This window comes from Portunus trituberculatus, chromosome 24, assembly GCF_017591435.1.
Source record: "Portunus trituberculatus isolate SZX2019 chromosome 24, ASM1759143v1, whole genome shotgun sequence".
NCBI classification, from domain to species: domain Eukaryota; kingdom Metazoa; phylum Arthropoda; class Malacostraca; order Decapoda; family Portunidae; genus Portunus; species Portunus trituberculatus.
Window position 1 is genome coordinate 6,593,076 of NC_059278.1, and position 17,500 is coordinate 6,610,575.

The 17,500-nt window shown below is 40.9% G+C and overlaps 1 protein-coding gene across 3 annotated transcripts in view; it reads right to left on the reverse strand.

Annotated features, from left to right (window-relative positions):
- Positions 1-2,393: 2,393 nt before the first annotated feature.
- LOC123508136 (PDF receptor-like) overlaps positions 2,394-17,500 on the reverse strand; it is a 310,821-nt gene continuing 295,714 nt past the window's right edge. For 2 of the 3 annotated variants that reach the window (XM_045261650.1, XM_045261652.1), the window contains exon 13: positions 2,398-2,529. In XM_045261650.1, coding sequence (XP_045117585.1) covers positions 2,514-2,529 — 16 coding nt within the window. In that variant the 3' untranslated portion in view covers positions 2,398-2,513. Of the gene's footprint in view, positions 2,530-17,500 lie in introns of all 3 variants that reach the window. The other variant, XM_045261651.1, reaches the window with a different exon arrangement.

A 17,500-nucleotide genomic window follows, 5' to 3' on the forward strand; every position in this document is an offset into this window, starting at 1 on the left:
TTGTTTAACGCATATAGCTAGCGGTTTAGGCGAGGACACTCACTACAAAAGAAAAAGTGACGTAGTATAGGTAGACAAACTGGATATACACTGTTCATAAGATGCATCATATAAAAAAATATACATTCATTCCCATAATTATCTTTCTCTTGGAGGGGGAGGGGATGGTGAGCGACTTCTTGAGGGCTCCCGCTAACTTGGGCCCTCGTCTGCTCCTTACGCACGAGAGAGAGCCGGCTGATGGTGGTGGTGGTATTGGTAGTAGTTCGTCTCCTTCAGGCTCGTGTCCCTCGGCTCAGGTGCTACGTAGTGGTGGTTCAGAAGTCATTGCACTGTTCTGTTTCCTTATGGTCTAACAAATGCTGGTTCAAGTCACTGTTTTGAGTTAAACTAACGAGTTAACTTTACACCTTAAATGTATAGAATGAATGCCATTCAGGAATATAGCTGGATCTCTCTTACACATCTACGATTAACAATTAAATGCTCTTAGTGCCATGCTCTCCAATGCTCCTATCACAGTTTGTACTTGCCGAAAACACAGCTTAACATCTACAGTCGTTATAGCAAGACTACTAACGGTCTAGGGAAGCTACAAGCAGGATTACACTAACGGAGGAGGACAGACTCTATAGGGACTGGGATGACGGGGTTGAGGTAAGTGTTATCACATTATCAGGTTGCGGGATCGGTCGCCTCTTGACAGCCTCGCTATGGTGTGAGGGAGGCTCGGCGTGCCTGCCATATCATTGGGGAGGACCTGGGCCTTGTTGTGATAATTGACTTTCGGAAGGTTTTGCTTTATTTCTCCTCGGCGGTAGGCCATTAACTTGCTTTTAGTGGACCTTTTGAGGGTCGCGGGGAATTCACACATCACTATTGCTTAACTCCCCGTCAAGGCCTAAGGCGGGAGGGTGTCGCCTTGCTCCCCTAGTAACGTGGCCTCTTGCCAGCATGGTGAGCGCCCTCTAGATTTAAGTGCGCGCCTCTAGGGTCTTCTGGCGTGGGGCGATATGATGCTGGAACCTCTTCTTGGCCCCTCACACTGACACCTCTCGGGGTAATGGTGGGGAGGGACGTTCCAGGAAGTGTGTGTATCTGTACCATGTTGGTCTGAATTTTTGGGTCACATTTTCTTGGTTTCACTGAACTTCGGGATGATTGGAATTATTCACAGGAAGCATCGATAACTTAATTTCTGTAAGCAGTGTAATGACAGCCTCGTAGAGCTAAAAATAACAAATATTTAAAGAAGAATAAAGTTGTAAGTGTTGTCCACTAAAGTGTCGTTCATGGTCAGCCAGCGTGCAAGTCGCTGTTCCCTCTGTTACGCAAATAGGCTAAAACAAACGTGTACATAAAGCTTAGCTACCAAGACTTAACCTAATTATATCAAGGCGCGAGTGGTCTGTGTAAGTAACAAATAAATGGAGTCCGACCGCAGAAGTGGGGAGGGGGCGTCCTGCCTGCCTGTGGCGACGGGACCTCGTGAAAGCGATAGGGATGGGCGTGAGGCTGCGGGCGTGCTGGCGGAAATGGGGCCGAGCACTGATTTATCTGCTGCGTAATTTACCAGCAGGAAGCAGGTCTCCTCTCCTGCTGCGAGGGCGGCTGGTGGCACCGAGTGAGGGAGGTGCCTGCATGGCAAGGACTTGCGTGGCGGTGAGGAGGAAGCGCTGCTAGCAGGCAGTGGTCATGATCACCTCCAGTTCCGAATGTGCCTCAGAACACTCCGACTCTGAAGACGCCTCCTCCTCCTCCTGCGGCTCTTCCCGCACCTCGTCCCGCTCTTTGTCCGGCGTGGTGCCCCGTGCCGTGATGGTCTGACATGATCTACAGTGTACCATGGTGGAGCAACCCTTGGGCGACAACGCGCCCGAAGAGTTATTTTTATGTGTGTTGTCATCCCCTGTAAATTGTTGGCCGCTAAAAAGGCCGAAGTGGCTCCTTGATGGGCCATTACTAAAGCTGCTGTCCTGCTCCTGGTGGTGAGGGGACGACTTTCTTGCCACGCGGAGGGAGTAGGTCCTATAAGGCCTAAGCGTTTTGAGCAGGATCCCTTCATGGTTCTCCCGCCCGTCCTCCATAAGTCTGAGGGGAGTGGTGGAAGTATCTTGGAAACTATAGTCGGGACCGTTCTCTGTCTCCGGCTCCTCAAGACGAGCTTTGGCGCATTCTAACTGTGCTTCCGGCAGACTGAAGTGGCTTTGCTGGCGGACACACTGGAGTGCTGCCTGCGGCCTGCTGGTTGGCCCCGTGGCATTGGATGTTTCGAGTTCAGCCTCCGGTGCTAGATGGTAGGTGTTGGAGGGCGTGGTGGTGGAGTCTGCGAAGGAGTGGTCGTTGCGGGTGGCGTGAAGTGTGGCGGGGGTGGTGTGGGCGGTACCGGCTAACTCTCGCCGCCCTGTGCTGTATGTTGACTGGTCGTTGGACCGCTTTCTTCGCGAGTGGTGGTGGTGCGTACCAGGTCCCCTTCCTCCCCGTTTGGGGCAACCTGGCAGCCTCCCCAACTGTCATAAGTACGGCCTGCTGGAACAACAGAAACGTTAATGAGGCATAACAGAGCTTTGGAAAGTAGTGAAGTGTATCATAGGTCTTAAACTAGCTCACTGGTGTCACCTACGTAGGGGAAGGGAGATTTATTCCACTACCTGCGTGGGCTGTAATGGCTAACCCTACACACAACACTGCTACCTGCACGTATTGCCAGGCTGTGAAACGTCTTGGTACGCTCAGGTAGTACATCACCTTTACTCTCGAGTGCTGAGAGGACGAGGGGGGGGGAGGGAGGAAGGAACAAAACACTCAACTCATCTCGACTTTTTGACCACCACACGAGGAGTTGCAGTTAGAGAGAGAGAGAGAGAGAGAGAGAGAGAGAGAGAGAGAGAGAGAGAGAGAGAGAGAGAGAGGTTATATACTTTAAGCTTGTGGAAAGAAAATAATGAATAGAACAAAACGAAAAAAATAAAGGTGTATTGGACCTTTTCCATATTCGAGAGTTGCTGGAGAAGAATTTGTGAGTGAGTTCTGTTTTGTTTAATTTTTGGATGGAAAGAAGAATTTGATACCTTGCAAAATCTCGTCAAGGAATTAAAGCTGAATAAAAAAAAAAAATTGAATATTCCTCTGAGAAATCTTGTCAACTTTGAAATGTCCTGACTGAAATGATGAAGATATCTTATTCTATTTGCATCGATATAAGAAATTCTATAAGCAATAAGTTATCACATGTTATACTTGTTTTTTTTATATTTAAGTTTATGGAATCATTTTTTCTTTCATTTTCTTTTCGAAGTTTGTAAGATTGGTGGTTGATTTTTTTTTTCTTTATACCATGTGGGCATTTCACGGGAATTTATGGGCTAAAGGGGATACTTTTTTGGGGGTACCTCCTATCTCAAAGCCCACCCGCTAGGAAAGCATTGCCCCGAGTGAGGAAGCCCAACCTACACTCAGAACGTGGACAGGATTCGAACCCGTGTGCTTGGAGACCCCTCGGACCCCTAAAACGCGCATGGTTCCACTGTACCTCTCTCTCTCTCTCTCTCTCTCTCTCTCTCTCTCTCTCTCCAGTGGCCACTCTGGAAATTCAAGTGACCGTGATCTGCATTTTATCGTTTTCTACTGTCTCCTTTTTCTTTATTTTGCCTTCGTCTGTTTCTTTCCTTCCCTGAATTTCTGTTTGACTCCTCCCCCATTCCATCCACCCACTGACTCCTCCGACATTCTACTTCTTCTCTCTCTCTCTCTCTCTCTCTCTCTCTCTCTCTCTCTCTCTCTCTCTCTCTCTCTCTCTCTCTCTCTCTCTCTCTCTCTCTCTCTTAGTTTATACCCAAACACACTGCAAACTCTTTCTTGAGAACCCATTTTATTTTACGGGTAAATGTGAAGGATTTAAGTGCTTTTATGGGGGCAGCTGACATGTGGGTGACGGCGGCATGACTTGTAAACGGAGATAAGAGTAAATGTTGAAGGTCTTGTGGGAGGGGGAGTTAAATACATTCGTGTAGGTGCGTAGAGGATAGGGAGATGAAAGGGGCGTGTTGAAGTTCAGAGAAATGAGGCGTGGGTGTTTTAAGAAAGGAAAGAGAAGGGTTGAATTGAGAAAGGTCGTAATGTAAGGCTGCTAGGTTTGGATGGAAGAGAGAACAGAGATGTAGTAATGAGGAAAGTTTAGTGTTTAGAGTAAGTAGTGGATGTTTTAAGGAAGATTAGGGGAAGTCTCTATAAAGGTGATAAGGTGATAAGTTAGGATGTATAGAAGGATCGATATGACATACCAATATCAGTGAAGGGAGTTTGGGAGAAATAGACGGAATTTTTATAAAGGTTTTTGGAAGGAATACTGTAGAGTTAAGATTTAATAATAAGCAGTGAAAACGAATTAAATTCTGATAGGGAGATGGATATAGGTAATAATTAGTTAGAAAACTAAAGAAAATAAGGGAATCTTGAAGAAGCCATTAAGTCTATAATTGGCAGCCCCTATGTGAAATATGCCTATATAACTCTACTTATCTTACTCCATAAATTTGTCTAATCTTTTAAATCTCCTTAATGACTCGGCAGAATCACCCTTATTACTGAGTCTATTCCATTCATCCACCACACTATTTGAGAATCAACTCCTTCCTATCTCTTTTAAATGTGACTTTTCAAGTTTAAATCTTTTATTTATTGCCCCTTCTTGGTGAGGTGAAGACAATTAGTGAATAAGGCGAGGAAAAGTGAACGTAAGTAAGGCAAGGAAAGGAGACCATAAATAAGACAAGGAATGAAATGATTGAATTTGGCAAGGAAATAAATAAAGCAAGGGAATGAGAGAGTGAATAAGGCAAGGAAAGATGAAATAAATAAGGCAAGGGAAGGAGGGAATACTCGTAAATGATACAAGGAAGAAATGTAAAGACTACAAATTAAGGAAGGGACAACGCATGCGTGTGAAGGAGTTGAGGCAAAACCATTTTCGTAAGTTAATTAATTAATCAATATTGGGCACTCGATGGTGGACTTGAATATCGTGTCCGGATTACGCAAGAACGCGGCATCCACTTCACCGGATTTAGTTGATTTGCACTTGAATTACATGTCCTACACTCATCCCTTCCTCAAAGGCTTAGTCCAGAGCTATCAAGGGCTTATGAATCAATAGCTTAGACTTAGACTCTGCAGCTCAGACACACCCAGACGCCGTGATGCGGGAGATGCTGGGTGTAACAATCTTTTAGTCTTTACGTGCAGAAGTGGGGAGGGTTTTTGTATTAACCGTTTCACTGCTATTTGATTTCTCTTTAATTAATCACCAGCTACTGTGAGACGTACCTTTTCGACCACTGCTACCTCTAAACATGAAACTAGCTAGAAATCACAAAGTTAATTCTTTTTTATGTATCGTCCTCTTTCTTATCGGTTTTACGTACAAAAGTGGGAAGGATGTTTTTGTTAACCGTTTTACTGCTATTTGATTAATTTTCTATTCATCACTAACTACTGTGAGACGTACCTTCTTCTTCTTCCACAGCCACCTCTAAACATTAAACTGGCTAGAAATCGCAAATTTGATTATTTTTTTATCGGCCTCTTTCTTATCAATGCTTACAAAGTTTTCATACATTGATTTTTAGCGCTGTAAAGTGTTGCATACCGCAGTGAAAGGGTTTAAGTGGCGCGGTGCTAGGCAGATCAAAGAGTATTAGTGCTTTGGGTCATTGTAACCCATTGTCTATCATGTGCACGCAGTCCAGTTATCCAGTATTTTTTTTTTTTTTACGTTGAGGCCTATAGCGCCTGTAGGCACACTTGAAGAGTGTATGGGAAGCGCTGTTCAGCTTCCGCCCATTAGTGGAGCAGGCAATTTTATTTATAGTGGTACCCATCTTAGGGCCCATATCACCCCCGAAGCTCATCTTGGGTGTAACCACCTAGAACTTGGGTATCATGGTGATATGTAGGTAACTTTAAACCACTCGACAAATGACGAAGTGTTTAAGGCTGTACGTGGTGGGATTCGAACCTACGCTTAGACGTCTGCCCGATCCCACGTTCACCACCTTATCCACTATGCCACCGCCTCCCTTGCTTGTCTCAATAGAAAGTATACCACGTTTTTGTTCATCCTGTACATTTTTCCTCAATTATCGTGCAGTAGAGCAGTGTATTTTCTTGTAATTATGTTCTCTTCTCGTTGCTTTATACGTAAGTATTTCTTTGTTTGTTTTTTTTGTTTGTCATCTTTTCACGTTATTCAGTTTTATAGTTTGGCTGGATATTTGTTATTTTGTTCGATATCGACACTTGTTATATTATTCAATATCCACTTTTACAATTTGATACCGGCGACGGAAGTCCTCATTGTTTTTGCCGAACAGTGTTAAGCCTCCGTTCTTTAATGATCAGTATTGCAATGCACGTCGGAAGAAGTCGCCACCAGACGATACATGATCATGAGGGATGTGTGTGGATGTGCCGACCAGATTGTACCAGTTATTGAGTTCGCGATCTTGATAAACAAGACGACATTATGAAATGGAAGGAGTCCATTATTGTAGTCTACATAAAAGAAAAAAAATTCCCAGACACATCGAACACGGTGCTGCAGTTCTTTCTGGCTGAATACACTGCCTGTTTTCTATACACGAGTATGTTGAATATTAACTAAAAACTTCATTTGACCAGGATATCTAAGAGGTTTCATCATACGTGGTATAATTTACTCGGTGTTTAGTGTAGTCCTCAATCTTCTGATCTATTGACCTCTGCTTGTGTAAGCTGTAAGTCCAGCTTAGGAAACGTTGGGTTGAGGGAGAATGTAAAGCGTAGAAAAATGAATGCCTGAATTTTTTTAATCTTTTTATTGACCAATAGCGCACGTGGAAGGATATATATATATATATATATATATATATATATATATATATATATATATATATATATATATATATATATATATATATATATATATATATATATATATATATATATATATATATATATATATATATATATATATATATATATATATATATATATCAGTATTTTGCACTTGGACACAGACAAGTAAATTGCGTTGACAATTGAATAAGAAAATGCAACGCAGAGCGAATGTTCAAAGGAAGAGACAAAAATAGAATGACTAGACCGACAATGATCACGAGAGAGAGAGAGAGAGAGAGAGAGAGAGAGAGAGAGAGAGAGAGAGAGAGAGAGAGAGAGAGAGAGAGAGAGAGAGAGAGAGAGAGAGAGAGAGAGAGAGAGAGAGAGAGAGAGAGAGAGAGAGAGAGAGAGAGAGAGAGAGAGAGAGAGAGCAGTGGCGTAATATATAGACGGGTGGGCGATATGTAGGGCAGGTGGTTCTGAAAAGTAAAGAGGAGTCGTGACTAATCTGTGCAGAAGAAGATGTCTGTCAGATTTAAGCCTTGTCCCTCTCCCACGTATCTGGCGACTCTAACCCCCACCATCTCTCTCTCTCTCTCTCTCTCTCTCTCTCTCTCTCTCTCTCTCTCTCTCTCTCTCTCTCTCTGTCACCCTCTTAGCTTCAACCTCGCAAACTTGCCGCCCCTTTTCTATCTTACTTATAGATATTGGACAACATGTGGTTTCAATACAGCTAAGTATTTTCTGCCAACCCTCTATTCTCGGGCCGTGCCTCCTTTGATCATACAAATAGGTCACCTGTTATCTGTTCATTCTTTTCACAGATTCTTCTACAAAGTGGCGGCTCAGTGGGCCTTTGTGTCATTCTTTTATCTTCTTCCTTGTTGTTTGGTTTTAGTCACTTACTTGATGCAGACAAGATGACAGATTTTTTTCTTTCTTGTCATCTTAATCATGTTTTTTTTAACCCCTTCAGTATCATGACGCGTTTGTATATTTATTCCGCTTACTCTTTGGCGATTTTATACAGGTTCAAACACTTACGTAGGGATTAGAATAGTGAAAACTCTGGCTATTAATCTTCTGACCTCCATAGACCTTCCTTATCTAAATGAAATCATACCTTATCTAAATCTAATCATACCCAAAACTTTTAGTAAAATATGGGTTCCATTACGGAAGGGTTAAGGCTCAGTGATTAATCGTCTCAGTGTGTGTTGCTAATATATAACAGCAGGTTGTTAGCGGCCGTATTAAAAATTTTAGTTTGAGTAATTCTGGTGGTGATAAGGACTGTAGTTTGCTATTTCTTAACTATAAATTATACCTGTGGGAAGTTAATGGCATTTCATAAACACTTTTTTTTATGGTGATAATATCTGTAATTGATTGAGTTACTTTTCCTAACGGTGGAGCAGAGATTGTCAGGTTTTGAAAGATAAAGTTTTTGAATGAACTGGATGATGTGGCCGGTGGAGAATGAAACTGAAGACGCCGCTAAAAACAGCAAACTCGTGTCATGAATAGATATTGGTGTGCTACTCATTGCTATTCTGAATTTCAAGCTTGCATTTGAGCTCGAATGATCTCATTTAGTATAATGTTATAATGTAATATACATAAATGATGCTATTGTTATGATTTTTATTTATTTTTTTATTTACTTTTTTGCAGCGATGATTTTTTGCAGCGGTGTATCACAAGTAAAGTTATTGGATCAAACTTTTGGTCATGTCAAGTATTCCCTTTCTTCTTTCCATATCCTCTCCCATCTCATTTTCCTCCTTTTTCTTTTCCCTCTCCATGTCAATCTGAAGCAGCGTTGCAAAGGTGGATCTTCAACATTTCATTCTGAGACTCTAGAAACGCTGATCACCATTTGCACTGTAAGCTTCTTTCACCTTTGTTAGCCAGTTCGTGCCGCGAGATGTGCTTCGAGTCGGAACGAGTGTGCCTTCCCAAGTATTTATTGACTGTGGTACATATCAGGCCAGCAGCATACATCCCTTCACAGATAGAGTTATAGTGTTACGGAATACTTTTCCTAATCATGCTGTTTCTGCTGGTACTTTTACATTATTCAAAATTAGCCATGGCTTTCCTAATATTTTTTATCGAGTCTTTCTTAAGCGAGTCTCGTCGAGAATCTTTGCGTGCTGAGTACAGCCTCATTCAGAACTTTTGATTTTGATACTACTACTACTACTACTACTACTACTACTACTACTACTACTACTACTACTACTACTACTACTACTACTACTACTACTACTACTACTACCACTACTACCACTACCACTACTACTACTACTACTACTACTACTACTACTACTACTACTACTACTACTACTACTACTACTACTACTACTACTACTACTACTTACACACACACTCTCTCTCTCTCTCTCTCTCTCTCTCTCTCTCTCTCTCTCTCTCTCTCTCTCTCTCTCTCTCTCTCTCTCTCTGACTTCAATTTCATCCGGTCTCTTCGTCCATCACTTGTTCCAGATTCCATGGCCAGTAGTTTTCTCTTCTGCCTTTCCTCTCCATCCTTGATCTTTTATTTTTTTTTTTCTCGTTCTTTTATTTCCTCTTCCTCCGCAGTTGTACTTTTTCGCATTCTCCTTTATACCTCTGATTTCCCTCACTACTTCACTTCGCTTCTTCTTTTCTTTTCTTTTGTTTCCTACACTGCTATACTGTTTTCTTTCTTTATTATTTTATACTATCTTTTCTTAATTTTCCTCTACTTTTCGCTTCTCAATTCCATCCTTCTCATTTCCACATTCTTTCACTTCTAAATAATGTTCTTTACTTCCTTCTTTTATTCTTATTCTCTCACTTTCATTTTCCTCCTATTCTCTTTCTTTTCACTTTATCCTCTCACTTCTCGTCTCTCTCCTTTTCTTCCTCTTCTTGCTTCCTCTCCTATCCACATCTTCTCACTTAATTTCCGTTCCTTTTTCTTTTTCTCCTCCTTTCTCTTTCTCCTTTACCTAACTTACTCTACCCAGAGGACTCTCCCCACCCTACACAGAGGACCCCTGTCATCCCCTACATCTTCCCCATCCCGTCCTTAGACTTGTTTTTCTTGACTTTTTCAGAAGTTTTTGCTGAAGTAGTATCAGATCTCACCCTTGAGTCTAATTTGCAGCGCCCGTAAGAAAAAATAGGATGTTACGTGTGTGTGTGTGTGTGTGTGTGTGTGTGTGTGTGTGTTTGTGTACGAGAGGATGGTATGGGATGGGTTTGTGTGCTCTCTCTCTCTCTCTCTCTCTCTCTCTCTCTCTCTCTCTCTCTCTCTCTCTCTCTCTCATTGATCTGGAAGAAAGTACGAAGTAAAGGACGCGCGAGTGGTATCTCGAGAAACACCTCTGGGGAGAGAGAGAGAGAGAGAGAGAGAGAGAGAGAGAGAGAGAGAGAGAGAGAGAGAGAAAGAGAAAGAGAAAGACAACGAATTAAATTACCCCCACCACCACCACCACCACCACTACTACTACTACTACTACTACTACTACTACTACTACTACTACTACTACTACTACTACTACTACTACTACTACTACTACTACTACTACTACTACTACTACTACTACCACTACTACTACTACTACTACTACTACTACTACTATAACCACCACTGCTACCTGCACAACTTCTATTCCCGGTGATTAGTGTTGCTCTCTCTACCGACTCACTATATACGTTGCATTAATTCTTCCTGTTTCATCATTAAATTTTGGAGTGGTATTCTCTATAATTCTCTCTTGCCTGACGTCAGCATAGGATCAGTGACCTATACGCTTCTGTATTCATGAATGTATTTATGTATGTTTTAATGCATTTATGGATCTATCTATTTGAATAATTTACGCATATGTGGCTGGTGGGATGACGTTTAGAGAGAGAGAGAGAGAGAGAGAGAGAGAGAGAGAGAGAGAGAGAGAGAGAGAGAGAGAGAGAGAGAGAGAGAGAGAAACAGAAAAGCAAGAAAAAGAAAAGAAAGGACGAAAAAGAAGTGATAATTACATACATACATACATACATATAAAAAGAGAAAGATAGAGAGAGGGATTCGTCCCGATAGATAGAGAAAGAGAGAGATATTCGTCCAGTCGTATCTTATTATCCCCATATTTGTACAGAATTAATGGTGGCAGGTTAAGAGGGGGTTCACTTAGCGGCCCGTGCTGGTAATGGTGTTCAAATAGTTGTGGGAAGTTGGCCAAGCAGTGGTGACGTGAGTTTGACATTGGATTAACCTGCTCTGTGTTTTGTCTGCCACTAATAAGGTCCTGTCACGGGATGTTGAGTTACCCAGTATGCTTGTGTTACTGATCAAGGCTAGCTAACTGTTGATTGTAGGTAGTAGTAGTTGTATTATGAATAATGGTGGTAGTAGTGGTGGTTTTGTATTTCTTACGGTGATTGTAGTGGTGGGAATGTTGGTGATAATAGGGATGTCAGTCGTGATAGTGATAGTATGAATAAAGGTGGTAGTAACGTTAGTAGCTTCACAAATAGTGGTAGCTGCGTGATATTAACAGACAGTCGTAGTATTAATAGTAGTAGCTGTAGGAGTGTCAAAGTTGTATTAACCCCTTCAATACTGGGAAACATTTTTTACCTTAACGTTTGTGTACGATTAAACCATTTTATTGACATTAGGAAGGGTCTATGGAGGTCAGAAGATTAATGGACACGGTTTTCACTATTCTAATTCCCCTTATGAGTTTCTGAAGCTGTAGAAAATCATCAAATAGTAAGCAGAATTAATATGGAAACACATCACAGTTAAGTTAGTCATATAGTGATAATTAGTCATGACAGTAGTAGTAGTAGTAGATACGGGAATAGTAATAAAAGTGATCCTAGCGTAAATAATGGCAGTAGTAGCAGCAGTAGTGGTATATGATAGCGGCGGTGGTGAAAGAGGTAGTGGTGGTGGTAGTTGTGGTGATGGTGGTGGTGTCTGAACCAACGATGTCAGCAGTCACTCATTGTGGCCACCAGGGATGCGTGATCACCGAGATAGGCCAGGCATATTACCCCTCCTCTACCTCCTCCTCCTCCTCCTCCTCCTCCTCCTCCTCCTCCTCCTCCTCCTCCTCCTCTTCCTCTTCCTCTTCCTCTTCCTCCTCCTCCTCTTCCTCCTCCTCCTCCTCCTTCTTTTCCTCCTCCTCCCCCTCCCACCTTCTCCTCTCGTTCAAGGACACGGCCACCAGTGCAGGGAAGAAATTAGAGTGATATTAATAGCGAACTATGTGGAAGATATTTATGTGGAAGAGAGAGAGAGAGAGAGAGAGAGAGAGAGAGAGAGAGAGAGAGAGAGAGAGAGAGAGAGAATAATCTTAACATTGTTTTGTCTTCAGTTTTTTTTTTTTTTAGTGCCTCATTTGGATCATGGTTATCTTGGTTTAGTGAGCTTGTTATTTATTACATAACTGCCAGCTTCAACAACTACGTGTCTATTCAACTGTTTACCTACTAATTAATGAATCACCTCAAGTATGTGTGTATATATATGAATGATGTTCGTGCGTATACAAGATTCATGCGTGTATATACATGTACGCTCGTCAAACTATTATTCATCCTCATTATACATATTATCAGCAACAGGGAGCATATTGCCATAGTGAGAGGTTAGAGTCAGCAGAAGAGGCGTAGGTGCTTTGATGCGTGAGATTATGAAATAATTATACGGGTAAATGATTTCGTCCGTGGAAAAAAAACAACAACTCATCTTTTTCATCAAGTTCTGAACCTATATTCTTGGTAGGCTTATTCGTGCAAGGTTGAATGGCTGACGTGTAGGCTTATTCCTCCAAGCTTTGATGGTAGCGATGGTGTGTGTGTGTGTGTGTGTGTGTGTGTGTGTGTGTGTGTGTGTGTGTGTGTGTGTGTGTGTGTGTGTGTGTGTGTGTGTGTGTGTGTGTGTGTGTGTTGATGTGTTAGATAGAATAGGAGTGCAAATTGAACATGTATTAGAGGAGAAACAGAGACGCAGGGAAAGGTTAATTCAAAGGTAAATTAAGTACAATACAAGACAGACGGACAGAAAGAAAAATACATCCACTCAAAATAAAGAATATTACAACTTTTATATTGGCTTGCACCTTGACCTCTCCTCGTCAGATACTCCTCGTGAAACAGTGAAAGTGAAAATTCTGCTGCTTCTATTCTATTTGCTTATTTCGTAAACCCTTAGGACTAAAAATTAGGGAGGCATTTAAACTTTGGAGGGATGTAATTAGGGTACTTTGCCATTAATCTGATTTGTGTCGCCACCTGCCAGATGAACGAGGAGGAGGAGAATTAGGAGGGGGAAGCAAGAGGAAAAGGAGGAAGAGGAGAAGCAGTAGGTAAAAAACAGGGAACGAAGATGCGGTATCCTAAGGGACTCTCGGTGGCGCAGCGATAGCAATTGCAAGCTGTAACTCACGATCTAATGGGCCAGGGTTCGACTGTCTGCCTGGAAATACTTAGCAAGACAAGCAGCGTGTCACTTCATCCTATCAGACTATATGGCATCCTCTACAATTCAGGGTCTGTTTGCTGGAGTTGGGTCACCAACTGAAAGCCACTCAGGCGACTCAGCGGGAGAAGTAGGGTTCCTTTATCAAACAATCTTTTTATTTTCCTGTGTTGACATTCAGATCACCGGAAGAAAAATGATTGCATGAATACACACACACACACACACACACACACACACACACACACACACACACACACACACACACACACACACACACACACACACAAGTAATGAAAAAATAAGATGCAAATTTATCTCTTTGTAGGCTTGTCCATGTTTTCCACAATTATTTACAACTTTTTAAGACATTTTTGTCCTACAACCTCCAAAATATGATGTATTTTTGTACCTTAGTTGGATAAGGGATAATCTGTCTTTTCCTTATTTTCATCCAAATAATTTATGATAATGATCTCAATGTTAATAACGATAACTAAAGAAGAAAAGGAATTAAAACTACCACAAATTAAAAATCAAAGAATCTGCAGATCAGTGTAGGAAGAAAACCCTTTAACAATAGAAAGGCTAGCCTATTGTAGCTTGAATGGCAATCATTTAACAGAGAGGGGTGTTCGCTTTCTTGCACAACTAACGTATCGGTGTATGTAATGACTCCACTGCGGACCACATGAGGAGGTTAGGGCAAGATGGAAAGAAGATTGGTTGCGCTACGGGGAAGATATTGACTAAGGAAAGAGGGACAACGTTGATGACAAGTTGGTTGGCGGAAAATGGTGGCAGCGATGAGGATGGCTGTGACTGGAAATGTTTTAATGTACATATAAGGATGATTGTGGGTGTTGTCGTAATGAAGTAGTGTTTGGATAGGTTGTTTTGATAGTTTTTTTCGATTCTATTCTTTGTTTTTGACAGTGCTTTTGGTATTACTATGGTGGCGGTGCGTGTGTTGTATGATGGAATAGTGTTTTCAGACTTGTGACTTTAGGTTTTAATATCTCCACGTAGCAAGACAACAAATCCCTTTTTGTTCCGCTGACCGGTTTTCCTCATATGAATTTTACAGTTTTTGGCAGTTTTCTAATTGGTAAAGACTTGCTATATCTTCACTGAATGATAGGGATTAAGAAATGACAGGATAATTCTCTCTCTCTCTCTCTCTCTCTCTCTCTCTCTCTCTCTCTCTCTCTCTCTCTCTCTCTCTCTTACTGCAGTGAAGTTTCTTCTTTTTCATCTTTTACTCGTCTGTAATCCTATTGCTTTGCGTTTTGCAGCCTCTTTCGTCTTCTCTCAGCTCCTCTTATCCACATCTACATTTTTTTCTTCTTCATTTTTGCTCATTTCCTCTTAATACCGGTGCAGTTCTCTTCTGTTTTCTTTTCTTCTTTCATATCTTGTCTTCTTTCGTCTTATCTTTTCTTCCTGGTCTTCTTTTTTCTTGTATTCTGTTCTGTCTTTTCATAATATTTTCTTTATTTCCTTCGCTTTTCTTTACATTCTCTTTTTTTCCTATTTCATCTCCAATGCCTCAGAATTCGCTTTACTTTATATGGGGTTTTGTTTTTCTTTAATTAGTTTTATTTTTTCTCTTCTTTTGATCTCTCATGTTTATACTTTACATTCTTTTTATTGTCATTTTTTAAATTTTCTCTCATCCTCCTACTTCATATCTGTTTTTTTTGCTTTATATCACATTTCATTTTTCCCTCCGAACTGCTTGCGTGGGAATTAACGAGGATGTTGTTATTGCATGTTATTTTCATGATATCTTTGCCTGTTTTTCCTTTCATGTTTACACAGGATATATATATATATATATATATATATATATATATATATATATATATATATATATATATATATATATATATATATAAATTGTTCTTAATTTGCAAGCTTCATGTATTCTCTTTATTCCTTCCCCCTTATTTTTTTTAACACTTTTGCTGCATTTCTTTCTTTCTTTTTCTTTTTTTCTTTTAATTTTATCGTGCAGAGAATGTTTGGCTCAGTATTCAACACATGGATTCGTTTGCGCTCATTTTTCACCATTTTTACTGAGTTGTAAACTAGATCATTTGATTTATTTGCTTATATTTTCCGTGTTTTATCTCGTGTTGCAGAGAAGTTTAGAGCCAATATTTGATTTAGGGATCTCTTAACGCTTTTCGTATTTTTCACAAGATTTTTTTTTTCTTATGCAAGAGGGAGACTTGTCAAGGGCAACAAAAGAAAAAAAGAAAGAAAAAGGCCTACTGAAACTGCAGATTCCCTACAAGATTTGAAAGGAATTAGCGCTTGTTTATCTTCTGTTCATTCTCTTACTGGCCAATGCGTCCTGTGTGTATTGAGGTCTGGGGAACTTTGTGGTTTGGTTTTACGTATTTTTCAACATATCATCATCATCGTCATCATCGTAATCGTCATCACCAAATATATTCTTTTCCTATAGTTATTGCTTGTAATAGTTATTGTTTTTTTCTCTCTCTCTCTCTCTCTCTCTCTCTCTCTCTCTCTCTCTCTCTCTCTCTCTCTCTCTCTCTCTCTCTCTCTCTCTTCCTCGGTCGCACAGGTGTTCTGTATACAAGAGGGAGAGGAGTGAAGGTAGGACAGCTACATGTGACACTAACTTCATTTTCTCACTGTCTTTCCTCTTTCTACAGTTTCCCTTCCTGTTGACGTTTTAACCTCCAGTGTCTCTCCCTCCCCGCCAAGAAGAAATTAAAAGGTAGGGCAGATGCTTATTTAAAATTCATCAAAGTGGAAGTAAATCTGAAGTAGTGATGAGATATTGTCAATGTTTTCCTTCTTTTTGCTATTTTTTCCCTTCTCTTTCTTCCTTACACTGTCTGTTAGGCCGCACCACACGATAATCAATATTGACGTATATCTAATGCTGGTACTAGTGGGAGGTGCTGATGGTGGTGGTAGAAGGTGGCCTGGTGGAGAAAGGGAAAAATGGGGAGAAAGGAAAGATGTGTTGTTAGCTGAAGAAAGAGAGAGAGAGAGAGAGAGAGAGAGAGAAAAACAAAACAAAAGATGTTGGTGATAAAAGTAGTAGATGATGATGGTGGTGGTGGTGTTATTGGTGTTGGCTTGTCATGAGTACGTAGACGCAGATTGATGTCGTTAATTGAGTATTGTATGGAGGTGATGGTGGTGGTGATAGAAGATGGAAGGAAAGAAAGTTTGTAATTAGTGTTAGTGAGCAATAGATAGTGGTAACATTGATGGAAGACGGAAGAAATAGACACCACCAGCAGGAAGAATAGAAAAAGAGATGGTGTCACTTGCAAAAACCTGATTCTGTAACGTTTTGCTTTCTTCAACTATTTTTAAGAGCAACAAATTATTAACCGAGTCCTCAAATCTCTTTAACAGTTGATAATGTAGAAATCATGTCAATCCGCCACTATAATCGTAAAATTACAATTAATTACAACTGAAAACTCGTGTCTGTTTATAATAAAGGAATCTTATCAATCCCTTATCAGAACCGTAAAAAAAAAAAAATCCTTGAAAACAAGTATCTATTAATAATGAATAAATCTCGTTAATCTGTCATTAAAACCGTAAGAAAAAAAAAATCCTTGAAAACCGAGATCACCGAAACTAGTGCTTTTTGCAAATTGTGGAGAAGTGGCGCAGAAGTCCATGAGTGTTCCAAGTGTCAATGTGTAAAGGATACTATTAATGACTGCGTTGGTCGTAATGGTGATGAAAAGCTTAAGGAAATGTCACCAACAGCTATAAAAGAGGAATAAAAGAGCAGGATAAGTGACGTAAAAGTATCGAACTCTGAATCTTGTTGGCAGTGGTGATGTACATTAGGTAGTAGCAGTGGGGATAATCGGATTTCTTGGATATATCACACAGGTCGATATGGTCTCAGCTGCACCCGTATCCTCGTATCCTCCACTGATTGAGATGCATCGATCGCTAACCGTAATGTGCCGATGGTGGCCTCTCTCCTTCCCTCCTTCCCTGTCCGTCTCTGTTTTTGTGTTTATGTTTCCCTTTGTCTACCTGCGCTGGAATAGAAGATAACGCCTATGGGGAGAGAGAGACAGAGAGAGAGAGAGAGAGAGAGAGAGAGAGAGAGAGAGAGAGAGAGAGAGAGAGAGA